The 27,983-nt window shown below is 34.0% G+C and overlaps 7 protein-coding genes across 11 annotated transcripts in view; 3 read left to right on the plus strand and 4 right to left on the minus strand.

The window, feature by feature from the left end:
• The window catches only part of LOC125866874 (copper transport protein ATX1-like), a 230,852-nt gene that overhangs the window by 53,802 nt on the left and 149,067 nt on the right, over positions 1-27,983 (minus strand). The gene's annotated exons all lie outside the window — the stretch shown is intronic.
• LOC125866858 (eukaryotic peptide chain release factor subunit 1-3-like) lies at positions 554-4,529 on the minus strand. 2 transcript variants are annotated; one of them, XM_049547227.1, is made up of 2 exons: positions 4,446-4,529; positions 554-2,131 (listed from the first exon to the last, which is right to left on the minus strand). In XM_049547227.1, the coding sequence occupies exon 2, from the start codon at positions 2,080-2,082 to the stop codon at positions 769-771; it is 1,314 nt and encodes a 437-aa protein (XP_049403184.1). In that variant the 5' UTR covers positions 2,083-2,131; positions 4,446-4,529; the 3' UTR covers positions 554-768. The 2 variants fall into 2 exon arrangements, with proteins under 2 accessions (XP_049403184.1, XP_049403185.1); XM_049547228.1 differs by having other exon boundaries at positions 554-2,126; positions 4,446-4,525.
• Positions 9,754-12,946, minus strand: LOC125866857 (protein SMAX1-LIKE 3-like). Its single transcript, XM_049547226.1, has 3 exons — positions 11,500-12,946; positions 10,570-11,162; positions 9,754-10,105 (listed from the first exon to the last, which is right to left on the minus strand). Exons 1-3 carry the CDS (start codon positions 12,786-12,788, stop codon positions 9,774-9,776), a joined length of 2,214 nt encoding a protein of 737 aa, XP_049403183.1. The 5' UTR covers positions 12,789-12,946; the 3' UTR covers positions 9,754-9,773.
• Positions 14,628-17,705, plus strand: LOC125868988 (LRR receptor-like serine/threonine-protein kinase GSO2). Its single transcript, XM_049549542.1, has one exon. The coding sequence runs from the start codon at positions 14,628-14,630 to the stop codon at positions 17,703-17,705; it is 3,078 nt and encodes a 1,025-aa protein (XP_049405499.1).
• LOC125868989 (LRR receptor-like serine/threonine-protein kinase FLS2) lies at positions 18,219-21,305 on the minus strand. The gene has a single exon (XM_049549543.1). The coding sequence runs from the start codon at positions 21,303-21,305 to the stop codon at positions 18,219-18,221; it is 3,087 nt and encodes a 1,028-aa protein (XP_049405500.1).
• LOC125866872 (uncharacterized) lies at positions 22,212-23,713 on the plus strand. The gene is made up of 3 exons (XM_049547247.1): positions 22,212-22,423; positions 22,758-22,804; positions 23,296-23,713. Exons 1-3 carry the CDS (start codon positions 22,243-22,245, stop codon positions 23,425-23,427), a joined length of 360 nt encoding a protein of 119 aa, XP_049403204.1. The 5' UTR covers positions 22,212-22,242; the 3' UTR covers positions 23,428-23,713.
• Positions 24,466-27,979, plus strand: LOC125866861 (uncharacterized). The gene is made up of 4 exons (XM_049547232.1): positions 24,466-24,732; positions 25,784-26,040; positions 26,343-26,788; positions 27,632-27,979. Exons 1-4 carry the CDS (start codon positions 24,620-24,622, stop codon positions 27,896-27,898), a joined length of 1,083 nt encoding a protein of 360 aa, XP_049403189.1. The 5' UTR covers positions 24,466-24,619; the 3' UTR covers positions 27,899-27,979.

Raw genomic sequence — 27,983 nt, forward strand, 5'->3', positions numbered from 1 at the left:
ACAGTGACCTAAACAGTCCTGTGATAACTTCTCAACCTGCAATTACACAAGGACGTAGCAGGTACCTAGTGGAATAGTCGAGGTGCACGTGAACTGGACGTAGTATGTTTTGAACTTCCTATTACTAAAGGAAGAAACTTCAATGCAGTCAAAAAATTGGCATTGTTTCAACAGAGCTACCTAATGAGACTCACTTCATTTTCACATAAATCGTCAATGTAGAGGGTTAAGAACACTAAAGCTTCACTCCTTATTCTAGTTACTCATGCCTAAATCTAAACATCCTATAAACAGAAGACCGTCTACATCTATATCGTAACTTAATCACATCCTAAACTCTACAACATGGTGACTTAATCTTCTTTGTGATTAGATCCATTACTCAGAGAAGATCAAGGTCAGTCAGAGGAGCACCTCTCTGGTCGATAGCTCCTTTCTTACTGACTGTAGAAACTCAAATATCAATTAAAAACAAGATATTTGAGTACCATTCAGCATAAATTAAAATTCTCCCACCTATAAACTCAAAAAATTAATATGGTAGACATGCTGATAAAATAATCAAAAAGTCCCCTTCAATCGACATGTGTTCGAAAGAAATCTGTTCCACATTTAAAGGGAAAACAAGCAAAGTTTACAACAGCAAAATACTCATTGATTTATATATAGCATGACAGCAGGTACCTCATTGCCATGCTGACCCCAAAACTTCCACTAACTGTAGATCTCTCATCCATTGTCTGGTCTTAGTAGACAGAAATCATTGACTTAATCAGAATCCTCAAAGTATTCTCCTTCATCAGATGGCTCATCAAAGGAACGCATGTCAAGCTGGTAGCGAAGGATTCCTCCAATGCCACCAAATCCTCTGCAGAACTGTGATCCCTCTTGAGACCTGTTAGTGACAAACTCAAGTGAACAACCAAAAGTTTTGTATTCATTGGCAAACCACTCCAACAGGGGCATTTTATCCTGAACCTCCAATTCAGCTGATGTGGCAGAATCCTTGAAGTTACTATTATCAGCCTCTTGCTCCTTGTTTAGGTGCTTAATGACAATCTCATTAGTCACACTGTTTTTCAGTACGTAACGGTTTATATCAAGATTTTCCCACACAATTAGAGTTTCAACAGCTCCCATCTCCAAACCTTTTATTGTGTCATCCACACCAAATACATACTTGCCAGTATCTTGACTGATTTCCTCAAAGAATTTCCCTATCAAGCGCTTTTCTTGTATAAACTTCACATTTGCCAGTATCTCAGCAGACAGCTCGATTGCCTGATTGAAGCCATTCTCTCCACCATAGGACACATCAACCACATTAAGTATCTTTGCTTGTAGACGTGGATCAAACATATCAGATTGGCTTAGCTCCGTTTTGAAATCAGCTGATCCAGCAAGTATTAGTCCAGATACATTTGGCTGGCTAGTGGCTGGGTTAATGAAGAATTGAGTAGCAAGCTCTGCTGTCTTCCTCACATAATTATGACGTTTCTCCATTCGAAGACGAGCAAACCGAAGAGCTGATTGACCTCCTCTTCCATGCTTCTTTGGGAGATCAACAGTGAACTTATGAAGAACTTCTCGGGTGTTGCCACTCAAGGTCCCAAAAAGGGTCCCATTACCATCCATGACAATGAAACCAAACTTCTCATCAGATTCCAACAATTCACCAAGAGGTTCTGTATGAAATTTGTTGTCACATAAGTATAGAGACGCATTTATGGGTTTAAAAGGTGTAAGATCAAAGGTGACCTTCTTTTCCTTTCCATCATCCGTCACTATAGTTCCAGTATAAAGCAGCAAACCATTAGGAGGAACTTTGTTATACAGTTTAAGCCTCTGCTGAGCAGACGTTATTGCACCAAGCACAGACTGACGGTTTACTCTGCTCTTAATATTTGATGCAGTACCATATTCTTCTGCCAGCATCTTGGTAATACGAGATATCTGATCACCAGGGGGTATGATAAGAGAGATCATGCTGGTGCCGTTTCCTCTGGCAGATTGTAGGGCTTTGATTAATTTTTTCATTTTCCATATTTCAATATTCTTATCATTTTCTTGGCCATCTGCCATTATTGCCAATTGATCCCAAGCACCTGCTTCAGCTACAAATCAATCTAAACTAGAGTCATATTGAAGACAAATTAGAGTCCACATAGATCAAGTACATAAGAAACGAAGAAACATGAGATAAGAAAAACAAAACTGCAGGTGCATTCCAAAGTAATTATTTTGGAGAAGGATGATCCGGATGTATCAATGAGCGCATATTCCATCACACATAAAGGATCAGAAGTACTTAAAACTGAGAGAGATTTTAGCATATCCTTATATCAACTATCTAACAGGTCCAATTGAACAAACAATGCTGTCTTATTGGTTTATGTACTTGACAACATGCATGTAAACTTCTAGGGAAGCATAAAGAGAATTATGCTGTCTTGAGCTTGCACTTGCACAATTGAGAACATTACAAGTCTTCTTTTTGTATAGAGTGTCTCCTAGTTGCAACTAAGAACTAACTCAATCAACTACACCAATCCTAAGGTGGTCAAGTCCAACTATACAAATCCTCTTATCCATACTGCTTTATTCAAGCCCATTTCTTTCCAATGCTAAATAACTTGTCTTTAACCAGAAACAATACACCAGCAGCAACTAAATGCCGAGAAAATTAACTTTGGCTGGATATGAAGAATATCAAACCCACATACTCGGCTAAAAGTGATGGCTGGTTTAAGTTCTTGCAAGTAAAGAGCACTTTTATAAATCTCTAATCAGACACCAGTAAAACAACTCTAATACCTCAAAGCTATGTTGCTTGGACTCTTCAAAAATGTCAATGGGTGCGTTTCGGATTCATCAAAAGTAGTGTATTTTTTGGAGAATCTGAACGGGTGCGGCATCGAAAGTGAAGAGTAATTGCAACTTAACCTCTAAGCAATATATAACACAGCCTTCATGTTAATATGGGACTAACCACACATTATCACTAGCCCTACGGATGCATAGATATATTAGCTGATACCTTCTACCACAAAGCAGTTAGCCTATAGGCTTCATCACAAATCTTAGGTCATTTTCATAATTTACCCATTGACGCCTTATACATCACACCCTTTGGGGTGCAGCTCTTCCCCAAACCCCGCGTTAGTGGGATACTTTGTGTACTTTGGCTGCCCTTTTGATTCTTTAGTAGCAAGAAAAAACATAAACCCCAGTTCAGAATTTCTTACATGTTGCAGCAGTGCTAACACCACTGATGAAGGAACCAATAATCTATCAGATTCACATATGAAACAAAATCAAGAATTCCAGATATAGATTCCTATTTGGAGGAATTCTAACCAATAATACCTTCAATCCAACAAAACCCAAATCAAAAACTGCAAGCTAAACCATAAAAGGACACCAAGAATCTCAAAAAATCACAGCCGAATATTCCAATTCTGAGGAATTCCAACGATGAATAACTTCAATCCAGCAAAACCCACATCAAAAACTACAAGCTAAACCATAAAAGGAAATCAAAATTCTCAAAAAACCACAGCTAAAGATTCCAACTTTGAGAAATTTTAACTAATAATACCTTCAATCCAGCAAAACCCATATTAAAAACTACAAGCTAAACCATAAAAATAAATCAAAAATCACAGTTAAAGATTACAACTTTGAGGAATTCCAACTAATAATACCTTCAATCCAACAAAACCCATATCAAAAACTACAAGTTAAACCATAAAAGTAAATGAAAATCACAGTTAAAGATTACAACTTTGAGGAATTCCAACCAATAATACCTTCAATCCAGCAAAACCCATATCAAAAACAGCAAAGCTAAACCATACAGAAACTCAAAAATCTCAAAAAATCACAGCTAAAGATTCAAATTTAGAGGAATTCCAACCAATAATACCTTCAATCCAGCAAAACCCATATCAAAAACAGCAAAGCTAAACCATACAGAAACTCAAAAATCACAGCTAAAGATTCAAATTTAGAGGAATTCCAACCAATAATACCTTCAATCCAACAAAACCCATATCAAAAACAGCAAGCTAAAACATAAAAGGAAATAAAAAATCTCAAAAAACCACAGCTAAAGATTCCAACTTTGAGGAATTCCAACTAATAATACCTTCAATCCAGCAAAACCCATATCAAAAACAACAAGCTACACCATAAAAGGAAATCAAAAAGCTCAAAAATTTGTGCTTTGAGGAATTCCAACCAATAAAACCTTCAATCCAACAAAACCCATATCAAAAACAGCAAGCTAAAACATAAAAGGAAATCAAAAATCTCAAAAAATCACAGCTAAAGATTCCAAATTTAAGGGATTTCTACCATAAATAACTTCAATCCAACAAAACCCATATCAGAATTACAAGAAAAATCAATAAAAAGGATGCTAATTTTGAGAGAGAAAAGAGTACCTGTTCGAAGCAGTGTTTGGAGTAGCTTGAGCACAAGCTGGTTGATGAAAATGTAAAATCCCAATATTAATTGTTTTTTCGTATGAAAGAAAAAATTAACTTTTAATATTTACTTATAATTCATAAAATAAAATAGCCAAATAAATCTATATTTGGTAAGTAAATAATTCTAGAATTAGAAGTATTTATAAATCTATAAGTGAAAAATATGGTCCTAAGTTAAAAATTATTTGTTATATTTATTGGTATCTTTATAAAACACAATAATATTTGGGAGAAAAAAGACATATTAAAATGATATTATTTTCTTTCTAAATGTAAAATTGGAAGAGCACGATTTATAAATCATCTCAAAATAGTGATCTATAAATCTCATTTTTAAAATGTGATTAAATTGCAGTTGTAAATCACAATTGTTGAATATAATTCATAAATAGGCATTTTTGTAAACATGACTTACAAATAGGGGTGTGCACTATTTGGATTAAACCGAAAAACCAAACCAAATCAAATCGAATTGTAATTTGGATTGGTTTTTTGGATTTTTGGTTTGGTTTTGGATTTACAAGTTACTTTGTTTGGTTTTTTGGTTTGGTTTCGGATTTAGAAAAATGAAAATAGAAAAACCGAAAAAAATCGAATTTTATATATATATATAGATTAATAGTTACACATATAATATTTAGGTTTACTATGTAGGCCGTAGAGTACTAGTAATTCAGAATTACCGTAATATTTAGGCCCATATCAAATTACTACCATCCTATTTCACTAAATTTTAGGAATTAGGTTTTACATTATAACTATAAATATCACATATTACTTGCACTTTCATGAAAAAAAATTAGCCGAACTAGAATTAGCGGCGCTAGTCAACTTTTTTACTTTTGCAGTTTGCTCTTTTTTCTTGCTTTATTTTATTTGTGTGCTATTTGCTTTTGAAATTTTTATCTACTTCTTTCTAAAAAGTTTTTTCATCATATTTCAGGTTTAAGAGATCTTAATTGAAGACATGAGTTGAATTGTTGGTTCAACCTCGATGCGATTTGTGTTTAGTGATAGTACTTTAGAGTTTAGAGTTAGTTTCATTGAAATTATTGATAGTATTGTGTTTTAATGTTTTACTCATGATTATAATGGAAAGGATATTTAAGAGATTCAATATTATTACTTTTCCTTATATGGAATTTTTATTTTTTAAGCATGCAAATATAACTTTGATTATGTTATTAATTAGTTATGAAATAAGTTATAACCGAATAGCCAAACCGAAAAAAACCAAACCGAAAAGAGAAAAACCGAACCAAACCAATTTTTTTTGGTTCGGATTGGGTTATACTTTTTCAAAACCGAAAACCGAAAAACCCAAACCGAATAACACAAAACCGAACCGAAAAACCGAATGCACACCCCTACTTACAAATCACATTTTACAACAACAACTTATAAAGTTGATGATATTAAATATTCACTTATGGAATTTAAAACTCTAGACAATGACTATTTTGAAAAATATGATCGAAAAACAATCTATCAACACTACTTCGACTAATAGCATATACAAATTTACAAGTTTATTGAAAATATCATCCTCAAATTTCATTTATATAATTCAAACTTTAGAATAATAATAATAATTTTTAAACTATAATATATATATAAATAGCAGTAAACGTTATTTTTATGGAAAAATTGTATGAAATAACAAATTATTAATTCAAATTAAATGGTATAGCCATAGTTTATTTTATTTGTAATTCGCAGCAAACATCCCAATCTTTTGTCATCTGGTTCGGTGTACAAATGTATAAAATGTGTTTGTGTTTGTATAAAGCGAGAGAAAGTGTAGATACAAATACAAATACAAATACATATATTTTCGTTATATACACTTGTAATTATACAAATATAGATCTTGTTATACAAATTACAATGTATAAATACATTTATACAAAACTGAACAATTTATATAAAATTGGATGTATCTAACGAATTATACAAATCAAACGTTCCATAGCAAACATAAAATTTGTTATGAAGCACAATTATGCAAACTATAATTATAACATACAAATATGATTTTTATATTTGTTATATGTGAAAGTTGCTCTTTTTTAATCCCTAAGATTGTATTGATTGATTACTCACTTATGGGCTGAAAACCCATTTCAAGTAAGAAGCCCATTATTTAACTTTGGCCCATCATGATATGGGCCTTAACAAAATAAGGCCCAAAATACAATCCAATATAGGATTATTTTGCGCCGTTATTTAATTTTTAATTTACTTTTTAAATAGTTGTGTAAAAATAATTTTTGATGGGGATTTCAACTATACCACCCGAAAATTAGCAAAAAGCCTTGTTGTTTTGGGGTGATCTCGTAGTTTCTACGGGGTGGAGATGATGGGGTCAGTCCATGAATTTTTCTTCCTTTTCTTTTGATGCATTTCGCTCAAAGGGTTGAAGAAAGATAGTGCATTAAGTTGTTCACTAGGGTCAACTTGATCATTTGTCACAAAGATCTCAGATGAGGAAACCTTAGAGAGTTGTCGACTTCAACTACTGTCTATGTTCGATCCATATTAGATCTGACCAATTGTCCATCCTACCTCCTCTACATTCTTGACAGTCCATCTTTGTGTGCCCACAATTTATGGCAGATCACAGGGATTTAGTACAAAAATTCTGACAGATCGTCATAAGTTTTGATGAATTAACTTGTCAAAGTCTTGGCAAATCATCAGAAATTTAATATAAGTTGAGTTGTAACTTTTAAAACAATTGCTCATAAATTAAGCAAATAATGAAGAGTTTTTAAGAGTGAGTTTGTGACATGTCTTGATATATCTATCACAGCCCAAGCTCATGACACGTATTATTCACTTTGACCTAACTGATCCCATAGATTTCTCTCTTGAGCTACGTCATCATCCAATCTAAAAGTCTGTATCATATAAATTTTATATAATACGCTCTTATAAAAAATTTCATTTTTCGTTCTTATTTAATTTGCAATTCACTTAAGATATCACAAACATTCCTTCTTCAAAAACTTGTCACCCAAAAAAAAAAAAGGTTTCATATGCCATAAATTAAAGTTGAAAAGGAACTCAACTAAAAAAAGAAAAAAAAACATTCTTTTTAACTTTAATGTTTTTGGCACATATTTTTGACTAACCAAGTCACCAACCCAACAAACATAAAAAGGGGGATGTGTACTTCTCTTTCTCTAATTCTATCATGAATTTACTTTATATATATATATATTAAAAAAATATACTCACAAAAGATTTATCAGTATAATATAATTTATAATAACATATTAGTTAATTATTTTATCAGAGAGGATGATTTATTTGTAATTATTTTAGTAATGATCTAATTGTATAAACCTTATTACATCGTATATATAGAACTTAAGTTGTACACACAGATCGTATAGATATATTTACATCATCAGTTTATTTATGAGGTAGATAATTTTTAATTATAAGTTTTCTTGCTTCTATCAATTTATGTAATACACTTTGACTGAACATAAAATCTAAGATAGAAAAATAAAATTATAACTATCATATTATTATATATGTTTTTTTTAAAATCTTATATCAATGAATATAAATTAGATTCTTTTGGTCTCTCTGTCTAAATCAAATACTCATAATTTGAACATGAGAATGAGAATATTTAAAGATACATTAGATCAAAAGCTATATAAAAAGCACAAAAAGAAGAGTGGCATCAGATCCAAGAGAGTGTTTCACTTACTTTTATGCCAATAAAAAAAATCACTCACTAATTCCTATTCTTCCCATTTCAAATTATCTATCAATTATTATTCTTCCCGTTTCAAATTATCTATCAAATTTTTCTTTTATACATTCTTTAAAAAAGTGTTGTCACTTAAAACCTCCCTATTAACAAAAGTTTTGTTATGACACTTGAAAGGCATTACAAAAAAATTAAGATATTTTCACTAAAAAAATGTCTAGTGACTATTCTGATTGTTTTTTAATTAAATCGATGAGAAAAGAAAAAATAATAACGCTTTCATACGAAAAAAATTAAGAAGCTTCCTACTATTCAATAAGAATCTGTTTCTCATCATGCATTTTTTTCAGTAAGCTTATTTGGTGGAAAATGAATGGAAAAATTATATTTTACGACATATATTTTCTATTTATTCACGATGGAACAAAAATTTATTTCTCCTAGTGAAACAACTTTAAGGTATCGCAACTTGATAAATCACTTGAGCCACGATATAATACTTTCAATACCATAAAACTAGACCAGTAAACTATTACACTTTCTTTAAAGGAACAAGTAAGAACTTCTAAAATGATAGATAATTTGATATAAATAGTTTTTAAAATTATACTCCCTTTGTCCCTAATTATTTGTCCACTTTTTCATTTATAGTTGTCCCTAATTAGTTGTCCATTTTGACAAATCAAGAAAGGACAATTTTTTTACCTATTATACCCTCAATTAAATTATTAATTACTTTGAAAAATGCAGAATTTTTCATCCACTTCATAATTAATAGGGGTAAAATGGTAAACTCACTATGTCATTAATTGATTTCTTAATAGGTGTGTCAATTAAAAAATGAATAAGTAATTAGGGACAAAGGGAGTAATATATAATTTGAGAGTAAGGGAGTATATAAAAGCAAAAAGGAAGAACAAAAAGCAAAATAAAGATTCTAAATTAATATCATTGATTAATTCCTTTTTGCCTCATAGTTTAAAAAGAAGCACTGGCATCAGATCCAAGAAAGTGTTTCACTTACTTTAATGCAAAAATCACATATAGTAATTATTATAAATTGAAAGCAAAAAGCTTTATTCTGATAATGACCGTATTATGGAATAGAAAAAATTTACAATTTCCTTTTCTAATAACTTCTATACTAAATGTTGATATGAATCGAAAAAGAATAATTCGAATAATATCTATCAATATTATCAAAAATATTGTTTAAATATTTCTACGAGAGAGTTCTATCGATAATGTAAGAAAATATCGAAAAAAAGATAAATATTTTTTTATTTTAACTAATGAATGGAGTTTCTTTCTCTATTCTATCATATTCACCGATATTGATCATTGATATTGTTAAAGTTGTCAATTTATGATATGTTGATTTCTCATGTGGTTATTATTATCTTTAAAAAATCACATTTCTTCTCGATTCTATTTTTTTTCAATAACAATAAAAAACAAATAATTGTTTGAACTATTAACTGAAAAATCAATAAAAATATGCAAAATACCACAAGGAAAGTAAGAAAAGATTTTCATTTCATTCTTACATTAATTACTCAAATCTTCAACATAATTTGTTTTTCATCCCTATTTTCTCCAATGGCAATATTCAAATCCAATGAAGCATTATTTTCTTCACTAAATTTCTGAATATTTGTAGGAAAACATGTTCTTGAAATTGAACTAAAGTACTCTTCACAGCTGAAAATGATTATAGAATCTTTAATTAACACTAAATCACCATTAGGAAGTGTTAATTTTCCACTTTCAATAGCTTTTTGAATACCCTTTTGTGAAAAAGAATCAACTTGATCCATATCTTCCATGAAGAACACTCTCCTTGGATTTTCTTGAATTGCATTTGTAAATCTCTCAAGATAACTCCGACCTGTTGAGACATAATATAATTAAGTAATTATAAGTCTGCCACCACTCAGGTCCACAAGTCAGGGCCGGTGTGTGTTGAGACATAACATGTTTAATAACTTGTTTGGTCAAACTTCTGGAAAGTTTAAAATGCTTATTTTAGAACGTTGAGGTGTTTGACCAAACTTTTAGGGTTTAGCGGCTTTCAAGCACAAATTGTTACTCTAGCATCGATAAAAGTGACTTTCAGATTGATTAACCAAACACAAACTGTTACTGTACTCCAGAAGTTACTTCTCACAAAAAGTGTTTTTCAAAATAAGTAAATTTTAGAAGTTTGGCCAAACAGGCGGTAAGTAATGAAAGTGTATTGAGAGTAGGGGTGTGAATGGGGATAGGAGAAGTCGAAACATAATATAATCAAGTAAATAAAAGTTTTTTTTTTTTGTAACGATGAGACGGTCAGACAGTTCAACAATACTATACCTTGCTCGTCTCGAGATATTTTGTTATTGACTTCTTGATCAGTTGAATCTGTTCTTGTTGATGATGAAAATGTACTTAATCCAATGGAAATGAAACAATCTTGAGAGCCAAAGATTATTTTAGCTAACTCTTTTGAAATTTTCTCTTTGCCATGAGAATCAACACCTAAGAACAAAAGCCAAGTTTCTTCCTTTTTGTGTCTACGTTCAAGAATTGTGCTTACTATATCATGAATGATATCTTTTTGCCATGGAACTACTTTCTCCAATGCCTTGCAAAGAATCTTCATGTTGCTTGAGCTGTTCAAAAATGTTGATGAGTGCGTGCATTTCTGAAGGATCTGATACGAGTGCAACAACATTTCTGGAGAGTCAGAGCAACATAGCTCTAAGTGCTCAATATGTCCACTTGCTTCACTTGATGAAGCTGAATTAGGAATCGAATTGGGATTCGATAGAAGTTCAGGCTTTGTATTCAAGAATTGATGTTCTTTCTTCGATGAAGAAGAAATCGAAGTAGAGGAACAAGGAGAAGATGAAGATGGACTAAAAAAGCCTTTGTCTATAAAGTTATGATCATGTTTGTGGACAGAACTGCAAAGAAATTAGTGCAAATATTGATTAAATAGATGATTAGTCAATTATATAGTTTGAAGAAAGTAACTTAAATATAAAGTAATAAGGGAAAATTGTGTACTTTCCGGCTATGTTGTTCAGACTCTCCAAAAAATGATGCCGGACTTGTGTTAGATCCTCAAAAGATGCACGACTTTTGGAGGATCCAACACACACCTGTCGTCATTTTTGAAGAGTCTAAGTAGCATTGCCCAAGGGTGTGGCCTAGCCGATGAAGTGGTAAAGACGCACAAGCTAGTCAGAACACCACCGTTATAGAACAGTAAATAAGTAGAAATGTTAAGGAAATATATACCTTTCGAGGTTAAGGTTGAGATCCAAGCTGACAACCGGGAGTGTAAGAGGATGAAGATCCCAAAGAGTCTGTAGAGAAGGACAGCCAGTTTTACATTTCGTATAAGTTGGAAAACTAGCAATTCCCATAAGCCATAGCCTTCCGTTTTCACTCATTTCGCCACATAACAATCGACTAAGCTCCAATATCATGTAGTTGTTTTTTTGCTCATTGTGTACTTTAGTCCAAAACTCAGATATCCATTCAAGATCACCTAAATATAAAACAACCCCTCTGTGTATACAACTTTTTAGTAAAATCCTTAGCTCTCTAATCTTGGCCTCGAATTCTTCTTTCGAGACATTTCTCAGTGTAGAAAGTGGAACACTTATGAACTGAACATGTTTCATGTGTGATGATACTTCTCCTTTATCGAACTTATCGACAACTCCTCTAACAACCCCTTCAGCATTAGCTAAACACTCTGCTACAATAACTGTGTTTCTCCTTTTCTTGTTCATCATTGCTTCTATAACACTCATCACATCATCATTCTTGATTTGATCATCACTTGATTTGCCTAGTGACAGTTTAAGGTTATCTCCTGGTGGTATAACCATCAATTTTGAGCTATTTTTCCAAGAAATCTCTGAAGAAATAGCGTGTTCTACATTGGTTTTTAGTTGGATGCTAGAAAAACCGGCTTCCCTCATGACTCGGCTAGCACTTGGATCATCACCTGATTTGCATAGTGGCAACTTGAGGTTGTTTCCTGATGCTATGACCATCGGTTTAGTGCTATTTTCGGAAGAAATAGCGTGTTCTACATTGGTTTTTAGTTGGATGCTAGAAAAACCAGCTTCACTCATAACTCTGCTAACACTAGGATCATCAAGAATTGAAATAACAAGCTGATCAATTTCTACTTTGAGGTGCTGTTGTTGTTGCTGATTCTCTACTGAACCGCGACGTTGATAAGCTTGTGCCCTCTTAAATGCAGCAACTAAGGCATTAGAAAGAAAAGGAGGGTGAACATGAGGCTCGAGAATCGGATTAGATGCAGAGGTAGGAAGCCTATTGAGTGCCACATTGAAGCAAAGTTCAAGAGCTTTGTACTGAATTGGATGAGAATTTGTTTGAAAACAAGCTTTTCTTAAAAGCGTAGACGAAGAGGAAACTAACATTGCACTTGCTACATGAAGAGGAGTTACATGTGAATGTCCTCTTCTTTTAGCTAAGTTCAAAGCTTGTTTCACTATACTTGAAGATTCAACAGTTAGTGCCTGTTGGAAACTAACATTAGTCCTCATTTTCACTCTTTTTCGAAAGATCAAAGATTGATAAGTATAGATTTCGAAGAGAAGTAGTGTTTTTTAGTTGTGTGTTTTCTGGTAAGTGATAGAAGTGAAGGGAATTAATAGGAGTTTTTAAGGCTTTGTGCTTTTCTTGTGGTTGTTGGTTTTGTATGAGAAAGTGTGAAAGCATGTGAAGCAAAGCTAAATTGTCTCTCCTATCTTTTTGGCTTTTATAAGTGATAAAAGGAAACTAGACTGCCTATCTTTTATGGAAAAGTAATAATAAGATATGATTATAGGGATCCGACTGCGTTCACTTTTACTTTTTCTAGCCAGTATACATATGTTATACACCATTATACACATGAGTGGCTATTTATACTATACATCCGCCAGCTATTTTTAGTTTAAGCGGTTAGTGAACATATATCTAGATAGAAGTTAATATTTCCCACTGAAACCTTCATGAAAATGATGTGGTTTTATATAACTTTGATATACTGACAATGTAAGCAAAAAAGTCATTGCACTCATATTGGACACATTGGAGCAGTCGTTACACCATTTGTGTTGGTCGATACTTATTTGACAATCGTCTACAAGAGCAGAACCCCCCTTGGTTGAAAAATTATATTGTGCTAATAACTAAGAATATATTTTGTTTTGTAATAATCCTTAAAAAGTAAGATTTGTAACCTTGAAAATATGACAAGTTACGCGATTCAACAAATTAAAATACACTATTAATACTACATAAGAACTTTGGTGAAAAAGAGAAAGGGGATATAGGAAAAGAGAAAAGAAAAAGCTTAAAGGAGAGAAGAAGACTGTCTGTCTGTTGAAGGAATTGGAAAATGCATTTTTTTTCTAGTTCAAGCTTCCTACTATATTGCAAGTACAATCAATTATCGAGCCATGATTTTCACTAAGGGGTTTTAAAATATGAAGAAGTAAACACACGAAGAAGCCAAAAAGGGTTCAACATCTACTGTATATATATATATATATATACATAAAAAAATAATTTAACCATGTATTATAAACAGTACAATTTTCCGCCAAAGGAGATTGATTAGGTGAACCCCCTCGTCCCTACCTGGCTCCGCCTCAGTACAATCTGTTCTCTCTAGCTCCTTCATGACTCAAGAATAAAGAACAAAGAATTCTTTGGATGATTAGTTAAATATTCTCCAAAAGTTGATGTCTTTATATTTCTTGATGTACTTTTGTTTTACTTCCATAATAGTTTGTATTCTTTTGATCTTTCCTTTACTTCTTTTTTTCATGTGCAACCGCATAAGATCATAATTTAAAAGATGCTGATACAATAAGAACAAAGCAGTACAACCATTGTTCACTCATGAATCGTCTGTGATTGCTCGTATACAAGTTTATGTATGATTTTCGCGCTATGTATGAGGCTCATACGTCATACTTCATGATTTTCAGATATGTTTATGATGATTAGTAGACATGTCTAGTTGGTTCGTTCGATGAAAGTTAAAGGCACTAAGTATATGTTTTTATGTTAAAAACTCAGTGTGTATAGAAGCACTAATAAAAAGTCATAGTTACACAGTGGTAAAAGATATAGAAATTAGAAACACATAGTTTTCAGACATAGATATGTTAATTTTTCAAACCTATAAGAGATTTGGTAGAGTAATATGTTATTTGTCAAAGTCATCTATCTTCTGTTCAAACAATTTGAAAATTATTGGTACTAAACATAGAAAATTACACGAAAAAATGTTATTTTTATTCATGAAGACATTTTAGGAAACAAGCATAAAACTTGTATTTAAACCTTTAACACTTGGACAACTTTAGTATATTGTTCATCATCTTGAAGTCATGTGGTTAAAGAAAGATTTCATTATATTTGCTACTCTATTTTACCATTTTTCGATCGTTTATAGTTGTCATGAAACAGAAAGATCAGCTCTGTTAAGCTTCAAATCCTTGCTGACTGATCCATCTAACCGTTTATCTTCATGGCAAGGTGGATATTGTTGCAATTGGAAAGGAATCAAGTGCTCGAGTTCAGGTCATGTTGTAGTTGTCAACCTTCGGAATCCTAATCCAGTTGAAGTCATGATCAATATCAATAAGGAAGTTGTTACAAATTCTAAAAACACGTCTGAGTTTTCTCTTAAAGGTAATATATCTCCATTGCTCTTTACTCTTGACCATATGCGACATCTCGACCTGAGTTTCAACAACTTCATGTACTCAAAGTTACCTGTTGAGATATCGAACTTAACAAAGTTGACTTATCTCAATCTGTCGAATGCCATGTTTCAAGATTCCATAGCCACGCAATTCTCAAACCTTACATCTCTAAGGTCTCTTGATCTTTCGTGTGCTAATTTAGTACCTGATTTTTCTTCTGTTTCTGTTAGCTTGACATTTCCACTGAGGTTGGATTTTGGCTCATTGTTTTCTTTTATAAGCTATGGTTATTTGTCTAGTCCAAATCTTAGGTGGTTACAAGGACTCCGACGTCTCAGATATCTAGTATTGACTGGAGTTGATCTATCAAAGGCGTCCGAATTATTTCATTGGGCTAAACCAATATCAAGCCTTTCAAATCTCAAGTCACTTCATTTGTCCAGCTGCAATATTTCAGGAAGAGTTCCTATAGGGCAATTACTTAACCTTACTAATCTTGCTACTCTAGATATGAGTTCTAACGTTCTAACATCCTCGATACCTGATCTTCTATCGAACCTCAGTACCCTCTCGGTTCTTGATTTTAGTAGCAATGATTTAGATGGTCATATCTCTTACATTCCTCAACTCAAAGAACTTTCTGTTTCTGGCAATCCTGCTATGACCATAGATCTTGTTTCAATGTTTTCTGCTCCGTGGCCGCAGTTGACATTTCTTGACATAAGCTTTGTTCGTGTAGCTGGAATGATTCCTCCTTCTTTAAGCAACTCATCTTCATTATCCTTTTTCCGAGCTGATGGATGTTCGATCCAAGGGTCAATACCTTCTTCTGTCACAAAACTTAAGAAATTAAGTGTACTGATGCTGAATGACAACGATATCACAGGCCAACTTCCTGTATCCATGTCCAGTTTAGTAAGCCTTCAATACTTATCTATGTCTCAGAACAGATTAGAAGGTCACATACCCATTTCAATCTGTCAAATCGCCTCCCTCAAGTACCTGAATTTAGAATGGAACGATCTAACAGGACGTCTTCCGTTGTGCATACTTCAGCTTCCGAAACTTTCATCTCTTTATATTCAGAGGAATAGACTGAATGGTAATATGCCATTGTCTTTGTTCCGAAAGTCTAGATTAGATGAAATTAGTTTAGGAACTAGTGGATTGTCATTGGAAATCAATGATCAAGATCAACTCTTCGTGCAAACGTTCCAGCCCAAGATTTTGGATTTCACATCTTGCAACATGAGAGGAGAAATCCCGGATTTCTTTTCGAATTTTACAAGCCTCGTGGTTTTGAATTTCGCTAACAACAGTTTATCGGGAGCCATACCACACTGGTTGTTCAATCTCCCTTCCCTCTCTATACTATCTTTGCCTATGAATAACTTCAGGGGAATTATACCTCCAATGATTCAGCTGAAATCTTCTCATTTCCCAACAATAGTAAATTTAGCCAGAAACAAACTTCAAGGTCCTCTCCCTTCTCAGCTCGAGAATGTTAACGTCATTGATCTGTCACTTAACAATTTTGTAGGCTCGATTCCATCACGGATAGGAGAAGTTCCCGGTATCAGGTCCATATCTTTATCCGGAAACACAATTCATGGTCTAATACCTGAATCATTTTGCCAAGCGACTAACGTTCTCCAGGTTCTTGATCTCTCTAATAATAGCTTGTCAGGCACCATTCGACGTAATTTGGGAAACTGCAAGTCTCTCATTTACCTTAATCTTGGACAAAACAAGCTCACTGGAAGTGTTCCAAAAGAATTTGAACGCGTTACAAGCCTTCGTTACCTTGACCTGAATGGAAATAAGCTAGAAGGATCTTTTCCAAAAATGATTGAAAACTTTCAAGATTTGGAGATTCTGATCTTGGCAGGCAATAGATTTGAAGGACCGATACCAAACTTCATCGGTGAGCTACACAGCCTCCGTATACTCGTTCTTTCATCAAACATTTTCAATGAATCTATCCCAGAAGGGCTAATGAAGTTGGAAAATCTACAATATATCGGTTTGTCCAGGAACAATCTGTCCGGTCCCATTCCTGAGAATCTCGATGGCATGAAAATGATGACGAAAAGGAAAAATGAGGCAACCATCTTAGGTTATGTTTACTCCCTCAAGTTCACTGGTGCACAGCTAGAAATAGTCACCAAAGGACAGATACATTGGCTTGAAACAGTGTATTCCTACAACACTGGATTCGACGTCTCGAGCAATGCTCTTACTGGTAAAATCCCTGAAAAAATTGGCCTTTTAAGTGGAATCCCATTCTTGAATCTCTCACATAACAATCTTTTTGGACTGATCCCAAAGACTATTGGCGATATGATTTCACTCGAGTCGTTGGATCTTAGCTACAACCATTTCAGAGGTGAAATTCCAGTGACATTGGCATTGTTAGATTTTCTCCAACATCTCAACATGTCCTACAACAATTTGAGTGGACGGGTTCCAAGGAATCCACATTTCGACACTTTGTATCAAGACGGAGCAGCATATATCGGAAACAAATACCTATGTGGTACTCCTGATGGGATGAACTGCAGTAACAATGGTCCCTCTATCATCACTGAAACTACAGAGAACGAATACGATCAAGAAAATGTCCTGTTTGTTCTAGTTATATTTTTTGGCTATGTAACAGGCATTTCTGGATTGTTTTTGCTCTTATATTTGATGAAGGACAATTGGAGGAACAAATACTGGAGGGCAATAGACAGAATTGTGTTAAAAATAGTAAAATAGTGTATCATGAACAAAGTTGTAAACAATGTTTTCTTCTCTATTGTATACTCATCTAATACTATATGAAGTGGTTTGATTCATTTTTTCTGGTTTCCTCTGGTATCCGATACTCACATCAGGGGCGACTAAATCTATATTCGCAAGGATGAAGGGGGATTTTCCGCTCCACTATGACCTTTGTTGGTAGATGTGGTATGATTTACATGCTAGTTATGCGGAGGTTATAATGTTAAGGATTATTTATGCAGTGATTAATAATGATATGGACCTGATACCATATCATTATTTCTGAGTCCCAATGCACCATGACGATATGATGATGATATGAGACAGTGAGAGATCCAGCATCTTAAGATGATAAGGCATGGGGTTTGAGTCCCGACACTTTGCTTGTTAGACGTTATGGTTACGAGTGTGCATTGGCATATGCATAGTGAAATTGGACTCAAAAGACTGCTGTCATTGCTATTTGTATTCAATTGCAGAAATTTAGTATGTTTATATATATACATATCATAGTTTACAGTTCACTATTTTCAACACAATTCTGTCTACTGCACTCCAATACCTGTTCCTCCAATTCTCATCTATCAAATGTAACAGCAGAAATACACCAGCAACTCCTGTTACAAATCCCGAGAATATAACTAAAACAAACAGGACATTTTCTTGATCGTATCCGTTCTCTGTAGTTTCAGTGATGATAGAGGGACCATTGTTACTGCAGTTCATCCCATCAGGAGTACCACATAAGTATTTGTTTCCGATATATGCTGTTCCGTCTTGATATAAAGTGTCAAAATGTGGATTTCTTGGAATCCGTCCGCTCAAATTGTTATAAGACAAGTTGAGATATGCAAGAAAATCCAAGGGTGCCAATGTCACTGGAATTTCACCTGTTAGTTGGTTATAGCTGAGATCCAACGACTCGAGGGAAATCATTTCGCCAATAGTTGTTGGGATAACCCCGGTAAGATTATTATGTGAGAGATTCAGGAATGGTATTCCACTTAAAAGGCCAATTTTCTCAGGGATTTTACCAGTAAGAGCATTGCTTGAGACGTCGAATCCACTGTTGTAGGAATACACTGACACAAGAAAATGTGTCTGTCCTTTGGTGACAATTTCTATCTGAGCACCAGTGAACTTGAGGGAGTAAACATAACCTAAGATGGTTGTTTGATTTTGTGTTTTCATCATCATTTTCAAGCCATCAAGATTCTCGGGAATGGGACCGGACAGATTGTTCCTGGATAAACCAATATATTGTAGATTTTCCAACTTCATTACCCCTTCCGGTATAGACTCATTGAAAGAGTTTGATGCAAGCATGAGTATACGGAGGCTGTGTAGCTCACCGATGAACTTTGGTATCCTTCCTTCAAATCTATTACCTGCCAAGTTCAGAATCTCCAAACCTTGAAACTTTTCAATCACTGTTGGAAAAGAACCTTCAAACTCATTTCCATTCAGGTCAAGGTAACGTAGGCTTGTAACGCGTTCAAGTTCTTTCGGAACACTTCCAATGAGCTTGTTTTGTCCAAGATCAAGGTAGATGAGAGACTTGCAGTTTCCCAAATTACGTTGAATGGTGCCTGACAAGCTGTTATTAGAGAGATCAAGAACCTGGAGAACGTTAGTCGCTTGGCAAAATGATTCAGGTATTGGACCATGGATTTTGTTTCCTGATAATGATATGGACCTGATACCATGAATTTCCCCTATCTGTGTTGGAATTGAGCCTACGAAATTGTTAAATGACAAATCAATGACATTAACATTCTCGAGCTGAGTAGGGATAGGACCTTCAAGTTTGTTTTTGGCTAAATTTACTAGCGTTGGAAAACGAGAAGATTTCATCTGAATCATTGGAGGTATAACTCCCTTGAAGTTATTCATTGACAAATTTAGTACAGAGAGAGATGGGAGATTGAACAACCAGTATGGTATGGCTCCTGATAGACTGTTGTTAGCCAAAATCAAAATCTTGAGACTCGTCAGATTTGAAAAGAACTCCGGGATTTCTCCTCTCATGTTGCAAGATGTAAATTCCAAAATTGTGGGCTGGAAAGTTTGCACAAAGGACTGATCTTGATCATCGAGTTCCACTGACAATCCACTAACTCCGAAACTGATTTGATCCAATCTAGACTTCTGGAGCAATGACAGTGGCATATTACCATTAAGGTTATTCATCTGAACATAAAGAAATGAAAGCTTAGGAAGCTGAAGTATGCACGAGGGAAGACGTCCTGTTAGATCGTTCCATTGTAAATTCAGGTACTCCAGGGAGGGGACTTGACAAATCGAATTTGGAATATACCCTTGTAAGCTATTCTGGAACAAAGATAAGTATTGAAGGCTTACTAAACTGGACATGGAAACAGGAAGTTGACCTGTGATATCATTGTTATTGAGCATCAATATACTTAATTTCTGAAGTTTTGTAATGGAAGAAGGTATCGACCCTTGGATCGAGCATCCATCAGCTCGGAAAAAGGATAATAAAGTTGAGTTGCTTAAAGAAGGAGGAATCGGTCCACCTACCCGAGTGAAGCTTATGTCAAGAAATGCCAACTTTGGCCATGGGGCTGAAAACATTGAAACAAGATCTATGGTCATAGCAGGATTGCTAGAAACAGAAAGTCTTTTGAGTTGAGGAAGGTAAGGGATATGACCATCTAAATTGTTGCCACGAAAATTAACAACTGAGAGGGTTGTGAGATTCGATATCATATCAGGTATTGTGGATGTTAGAACGTTAGAACGCATATCTAGAGTAGAAAGACTAGTAAGGTTAAGCAATTGTTCTATTGGAATTCTTCCTGAAATGTTGCAGCTAGACAATTGAAGTGACATGAGATTTGAAAGACTTGATATTGGTTTAGCCCAATGAAATGATTCCGAGGCCTTTGATAGATCAACACCTGTCAATACTAGATATCTTAGACATCGAAGTCCTTCTAACCACCTTAGATATGGACTAGACAAATAACCATAGCTTATAAAAGATACCAATGAGCCAAAATCCAACTTTGGTGGTAATGTCAAACTAATAGTAATAGAAGACAAATCGGGTACTAAATAAGCACATGAAAGATCAAGATACCTTAGAGATGTAAGGTTTGAGAATTGTGTAGTGATGGTATCTTGAAACATAGCATTTGACAGATTGAGATAAGTCAACTTTGTTAAGTTAGATATCTCAACAGGTAACTTTGAATACATGAAGTTGTTGAAACTCAAGTCGAGATATTGCAGATCATCAAGAGTAAAGAACAGAGGAGATATAGTCCCTTTGAGGGAAAAATCAGATATGTTGTTAGAACTTGAAACAACTTCCTTATTGCTATTGATGATGACTTCATCTGGATTAACATTCCGAAGATTCACAACTACAACACGACCTTCACTTGAGCATTTGATCCCTTTCCAATTGCAACAGTTTACATCTTTCCATGATGATAACCGATTAGATGGATCAGTCAACAGGGACTTGAAGCTCATTAGAGCTTCTCTTTCTCCATCAAGGCAGCTATAAACGATCGAAAAATGGAAAAATAGAGTAGCAAATATAATGAAAACTTTCATTAGCCTCATGACTTCAATATGATGAACAATATCCTAGATTGTCAAGTATTAACATACTAGTAAAAAAAAAAAAAAAAGCACTATTTTGTGTAGGCTTCAACTACTTCATTGAAAATGATTGCATTATAAAGTCAATAACTTCAAATTATAATAATCAAAATTAGTTCTGCAGAAACTTTGTTTAATGAAAAAAAGAGTGTTTGTAAGGTTCTTCATTTTCATGTTAATGATGTTGGCATACTTATTTTAAGAAGTTGGTTGACTTTGACAAATTCCTCTAATACATCTTTTTCTAGGTTTGAAAAAGTGGCATACTTATTTTAGTGTATATATATATATATCATTTTATATGATATTGGTGTTGAAACCATGTTTGATCATTTCAATGCCAGAATAAAGTACAAGTTTTTGTGAATCGTCATATATACTGGCTTGTTTGTCGAAGTCAAGATGATTGGATATCGTCTGAACCATTGAAGGTGAATCATCAAAGTTAAATGCCATTGGTGTTGAATTATGTAGTATATAATAATTTTGTAAAATAATATCAATATTATTAAAATAAAGTTTTATATGAAAGAATAAAAATACAAGTTTTTTGTGAATAAGTAATGTAGAATATCGTCGAATGGCGACTAATTTGTCTAATTAAGTCTCGAGGGACAGAATTACTAAACATCGACTCAATGGAGTAGTTGAGAACCGCACAAGCTGATCAAGAAACCACCCTCATCGAAGAAAAAATCAACAAGAATCAAGAAAATATTCCTACTATATACATTGCTATATATAATAATATTCCTAAAACAAACTTATGGTTGGCATTTTCCCAGAAGGGTCCACACATTTTGTAGATATTTCCAAAAGATAAGATTTTAGCTTCTATAGCAACCTTTTAAAATGTTCTTTTAATTTATTTCAGTAAATAATTAACTTTGTCTTCTCCATGGCCCTAAATGCTGGAAATTGTACATATTTTTTTTCAAGATTTTATGTGCAAGCAATTAATACCAAAGAAACTAGAGTGAAAACAAAAAGAGAGACATGGCAAGGAAGAAGAGAGCTTCTATTTTCAACAATTATTGCAATTGTTCAAGTCAATGATTCTCAAACTGAGCTTCTTAAGAGTATGTTTTCTTGATTTCACATTCTTCGTACCTTCCGATTCAATTTGTTTGTCTGGTTTCGATTTGACACGGAGTTTGAAAAAGCAAACATGACGTTTAATAAACTAAAGATATGGAGAATGTACCAAAATATCATTTAATATGTCATGTAGAAAGTATAAATTAAAGAATTACCAAAAAAGAAAAAAATACATATTTTTAAATGGACTAAAAGAAAAGGTAAAACAAACAAATTGAAATGGAGGAAGTATTTAATTATTTTTTTTCAATCACAATTAATTTTTATCACAAAAATTGCAAATAATTAATGTTTGTATTCTTCTTCTTGTTATAGGATATCTCAAGAAGTCAGAAGAGAACAAGACCAAGAATGATAAGGAGGTAAAAATATTCTGAGTTTAACTTTTATGCGTTGACAATGTAAACGATATTTTATAATATTAGGTCACCGAAAAGATATATAACTAACTGTTCGTAAGAAAAATGGAATTAATGACATGGGAACTACAACAATAATTTGCTACACGAAGTTATAATATACTGATAGTGTACAAATTCTTTGCTTTTTAAAAGGATTTTACTTATACAAACTGATAATGTAGAGTATTTCACATCGATATATAAGTTTCAAGTTATTATTATTTTTCTGATACCCAAGAATCCACGAGACACAATTCAAAACTCGATGAATAGTTGACACACCTTTCTAGTCTTCTCCACATTAATATCAACCATTGTCTACTATATACAATTTCTAACTCACACATCACGTGTTGCGCGACCAAATTTAGGGGCTAGCTTCCAATTTATTAATTTTATATTTTTGTGGAATATTATTTATTGATTTTACCTTTTTTTCTTCTTTTATTTAGAGATTGGATAGTTACTACAAACGCAATTACAGAGACTATTTTGGCTACTTCGAAGGCAATTTGAAGGATAAGAAAGAGGAACTCACTGAATCAGAGCAAGGCATTCTTGATTGGCTTGAAAAAAACAAATGAATTTGTCAAACTTGTTTTGAAGGCATATAAACCGACAATATATCCAGTGTAATCTCACAAAGTGAAGTCTGAAAAGGCTAGAGTGTACGCATTTATTTACTTTTCCAATGAATTGTGTAAACTACTTTGGTCAATGTGGACAAAAAAAAGTACTTAAAAATATTGGAAGAATGTCTATTTATTCGCCTACTTTTTCTCATACTTCACATTTCCACTATGTTGGTGATAGAGACTATGTTGCTCGGACATTTCTATAATAGTCATACTCTCTAATAACATTTCACTATAGTGATCGCGAGTTCTTGTAGAACCAATTTTCCATGTTATGTTATGTTATTTGTGATCTCTATAACGACATTTCGCTATAGAACCAAAAATTATCTGAACAAACAACGTTGTTATAGACAGATTTGATGGTCAATATCCAATTCAATTGCATGGAATTAAGTACGTTCGTAGTAAATAGCTCAAAATTTTGACACCCTTATCACACGTTAAACATGAGTATATCGATACAAATGAAGGATCAAATGAGACATAATATATAACAATACAATTCCTATATGATGTTTTAATTTAAAAAAATGAACTTAATCGACATCAAAGAGAAACCGAGATGATTAAATTACACAATAGAGTAATCAAAAATGTACAAGTTTAACTGACTAGTTATGCACACCAAAGTTAGAGAGCATAAATATCATATCAGATAAAACCATGTTAAAGAGTACATTTACGTATTATGTCATCATTTAAAGACAAGACTTATCCTTAGTAACATATATATAAACTTATGTGTAATATTTTCAATCATTTTTTTCCTAAAAATAAGCAAAACCTGCCATGCACAAAACAAAATAAAAAAGAGCTCCCTTTCTCTACTCTTCACCATTCACATTTTGTTTTACCTTTATTATAATTATAATTATAACTCTATTTATTCATCGTCTTCCCAATCCTTCAGTCCCCCCTTTTAGGATAAAGCAGTTGTGGTGTTATCGGCGATAGCTATCGCCGATAACCATTTTTTTTCTTTTTAATACAAACAAGTTTTCATAAGAACAAATCCATAAAAAAAAATTGAAATTTTTTCAAGATTGTTCCCTCTTTGTATGTACCTATGTAGAGATCATTTGGGTATTAGGGGAATTGTGTTGTATAGATTTTTTATACTGCATTGTCGAATTGAGCCATGGCGGATTCCGGGGGAGAGAAGAAAAGAGTAGTGGTGATTGGAGGTGGAGTTGCTGGATCTCTTATTGCAAGGAGTCTTCAAGATGAAGCCAATGTTACCCTCATTGATATGTGAGTTTTTTTTATGAATTTGTTATAAAAATTTTGATAATCGTGGTGTATGGGTCAACTTGTACGCACCTGGACTAATGTCACGAGTACATGTTGTGTTTCATAAGTATAGGTAATGGGTAACTCTGTTCATCAAGGTTTGGACGGATGAAAAGGAATCGCTTGCACCTAATTCGGTCCTTATGTATGTGGCACCTTTAGAATTTCGAGAGTCAAACGAGTTTCTCTTTGACTATGATTGTTTTATGTCTTTTGAGTATGTTGAATAATTGTTCATCATTGACTTATGTAGTTTTCAAATATATAAATTTTATTTTATTTAACTCAAAGATTCTATGTCTGAATTCACATTAGGAAATTTGACTCTCGAAATTCGAACTCTGACACATAAATTGGGACAGAGAGAATAACGTTTTTGCCTTTGTTGGAATTTGACTCTCATGGTTCTCAAAGCACTTTTTTTTATTTTCTCCATTACATGGGGGGTGGGAGAAGGGATCGTGGAAATGAACCTACACCTATTGTATCGGAGGCTCCTACGGGTACAACTAGACTATAAGCCTGAGTCGTTCTATCATTAGTTAAATGGCCGATTATAGATAGTTTGAGATTGGGGCATAGTTGATACTATTGATTGAGAGAATGGATTGTTGTTGTTTTCTAATATATGATTGGATAATCATCATCTCATGACCGAACTTTTGGGATTTGCGGTAAGCCTAATATCCATTTTTGAACGTTGTATCAGAGAGTCAGACCCATTTATATTCTTGATTTACCCTATTAAGGTTCACATATTATGTTGTTCACGCTCTAGATATCCAGTCGTGGGGTTCTAGGGAAGGGAGTGTTACATGTTGTTGTCTCCTTATATGGTCTGTCTTTGGCAATCGCCTCATGAGTTAGGTCCAAGGTCCATTTTCTTAACGGATAGCTTATTATGTAACCAATTATGCGATGGAAGCACTTATTGTCTGTTTTCGTTAAGATGTTACATGGATTTATTATTTGTAGTGTGTTTTAATCAACGAAATATGAAAAATATGAACAGGAAGGAGTATTTTGAGATTCCTTGGGCTTCATTGAGGTCAATGTGTGATCCTTCATTTGCAAAACGAGCCGTCTTTAGTCACTCCGAATACCTTCCCCATGGAAATGTCATTACATCTGCTGCTGCTAACATCACGGATACAGAGGTTGTAACTGCAAAAGGCGACAAAGTTGCGTATGATTTTGCTGTTATTGCTACTGGTCACTCGGAAACTGGTGCTTACACGAAAGATGAGAAGTTTTCTCAATACCAAACAGGTAACATCATGGATCAATCGATATACTCGTAGTTTGCATTATAATCTTTTATTTTTTAAAACCTTTGCTAGCGATGGAACTAATTTCGTAGGTCAACCTCAAATAGTTTGCGGTTGAGTTGTAGTTGTTGTATACCTTCCCGAGGGACTTTACTAGTGAAATTATACACTTGCTCCGGTGGACAGATATCAATAGAGACAAAAAAACAGTAGATGATTTCTTTCCATTTGTTCTAGTCGTGGTGGACAGAGTAACCGTACTCATCAATAGCTTCATTTCTACTCATTTTTATTGGTTTACAGATCATCAAAAGATTAAATCTGCCAGCTCCATATTAATAATCGGGGGAGGACAAACAGGCGTGGAACTGGCTGCTGAAATTGCTGTGGATTATCCCGATAAGAAGGTGACGATTGTGCATAGGGGATCAATGTTGTTGGAATTTATCGGAGAAAGTGCCAGCAATAAGGTAGTGCATTGGCTAAAATCAAGGAAGGTTGAGATCATATTGGGGCAATCTGTCGATGTAAATTCTGCAAAAGATGGTGTTTACAAAACATCTGGTGGACAAACTATAGATGCTGAATGCCATTTCATTTGCATTGGAAAGCCGATAGGTTCAGGGTGGCTAAAAGAAACCGTCTTGAAAGGTAGTTTGGATATTCATGGAAGGTTGATGGTTGATTCTGATTTGAAGGTCAAGGGTCGAAGCAATGTCTTTGGTATCGGAGATATTACTGATATCCCTGTGAGTACTCTTCAAACTATCTCTAGTACCTTTTGGTTTTGAAAACTCATATTTGAACGATTAGATCTTGTTAACGTGGTTTTGACTTGGTGGTGTCTGTTGTAGTATTAATCTTATTCTTGTAGTTTCTCGCTTTTGATATCATCTGTTGTTTGTTGTGTTTTCTGTTATCGCACTATTTTGTTGTTGTTACTGTTCCTTTTCTGAATGCTCTGCACTGCTTTCATTGTTAGTTGTTATGTTTTCTTCACTGTTGCTTTTCCTTTTCATAACTACGTTGATCTGCTGCACTTGAGTCGAGGACCTTTGGAAACAACCTCTCTACCTCCACGAGGTAGGGGTATGTCGTTGTTGTTGTATAGTATGATAAGGAAACTGAAATTTCATGTCCCTTACTGCCTCGGAAACCTCACTCGTTAAAAAGCTGACTAAACTCTAGAAACCTCACTCGTTAAGACCCTGATGCTATTCTGCATTATGCAGAAGACCTATGTTGCTCGAACCTCCAAAAATGCTACCAAACCTGTGTCAGATCCTCCGAAAATGCATAGCTTTTGGAGGATCCAACTTACCTGGCAAAAGACTTCAGTTTTTCCCCTTACATATACATACCTTTGTTTAACTGTGTACACTCATAGATCAGAAAAACCATTGGTCCAAGATTCACCATGTATGCATATCCAGTGTTATCCCACGAGGGAGGTTTGGGGAGGGTGGTGTGTACGTAGCCTTACCCCTATCTTGTGAACAACTTAAAATGCCAATGACTTGCATTTGTTCTTATATATCATGTTTGTACATTTCATCACAAGACGTTCTTACTTAGTATCGTTGAAAATGCAGGAACTTAAACTAGGATATTTGGCACAAAGACACGCGGGGATAGCTGCCAAGAACATAAGATTGTTAATGAAGAACGCTAACGACAACAACTTGAATGTATATAAACCTGCTTTACCATTGTCGTTAATCGCTCTAGGAAAAAAAGAAGCTGTAGCACAGTTTTACTGTTTATCGTGTATTGGACGCCTTCCAGGGATGATAAAATCGGGAGATTTATTCGTTGGGAGGACTCGAAAGCAACTTGGTTTGCTATCTGAACTTCAATAAACATGTATTCTTTAGCTAGTTCCCCTGTAAACATAGTTGTTCATAATATTTCATATTCAGTTAGATGGACCTTCTTCTTCTCTTT

The sequence above is a fragment of the Solanum stenotomum genome, chromosome 6 (assembly GCF_019186545.1).
Source record: "Solanum stenotomum isolate F172 chromosome 6, ASM1918654v1, whole genome shotgun sequence".
In the NCBI taxonomy this organism is placed as follows: domain Eukaryota; kingdom Viridiplantae; phylum Streptophyta; class Magnoliopsida; order Solanales; family Solanaceae; genus Solanum; species Solanum stenotomum.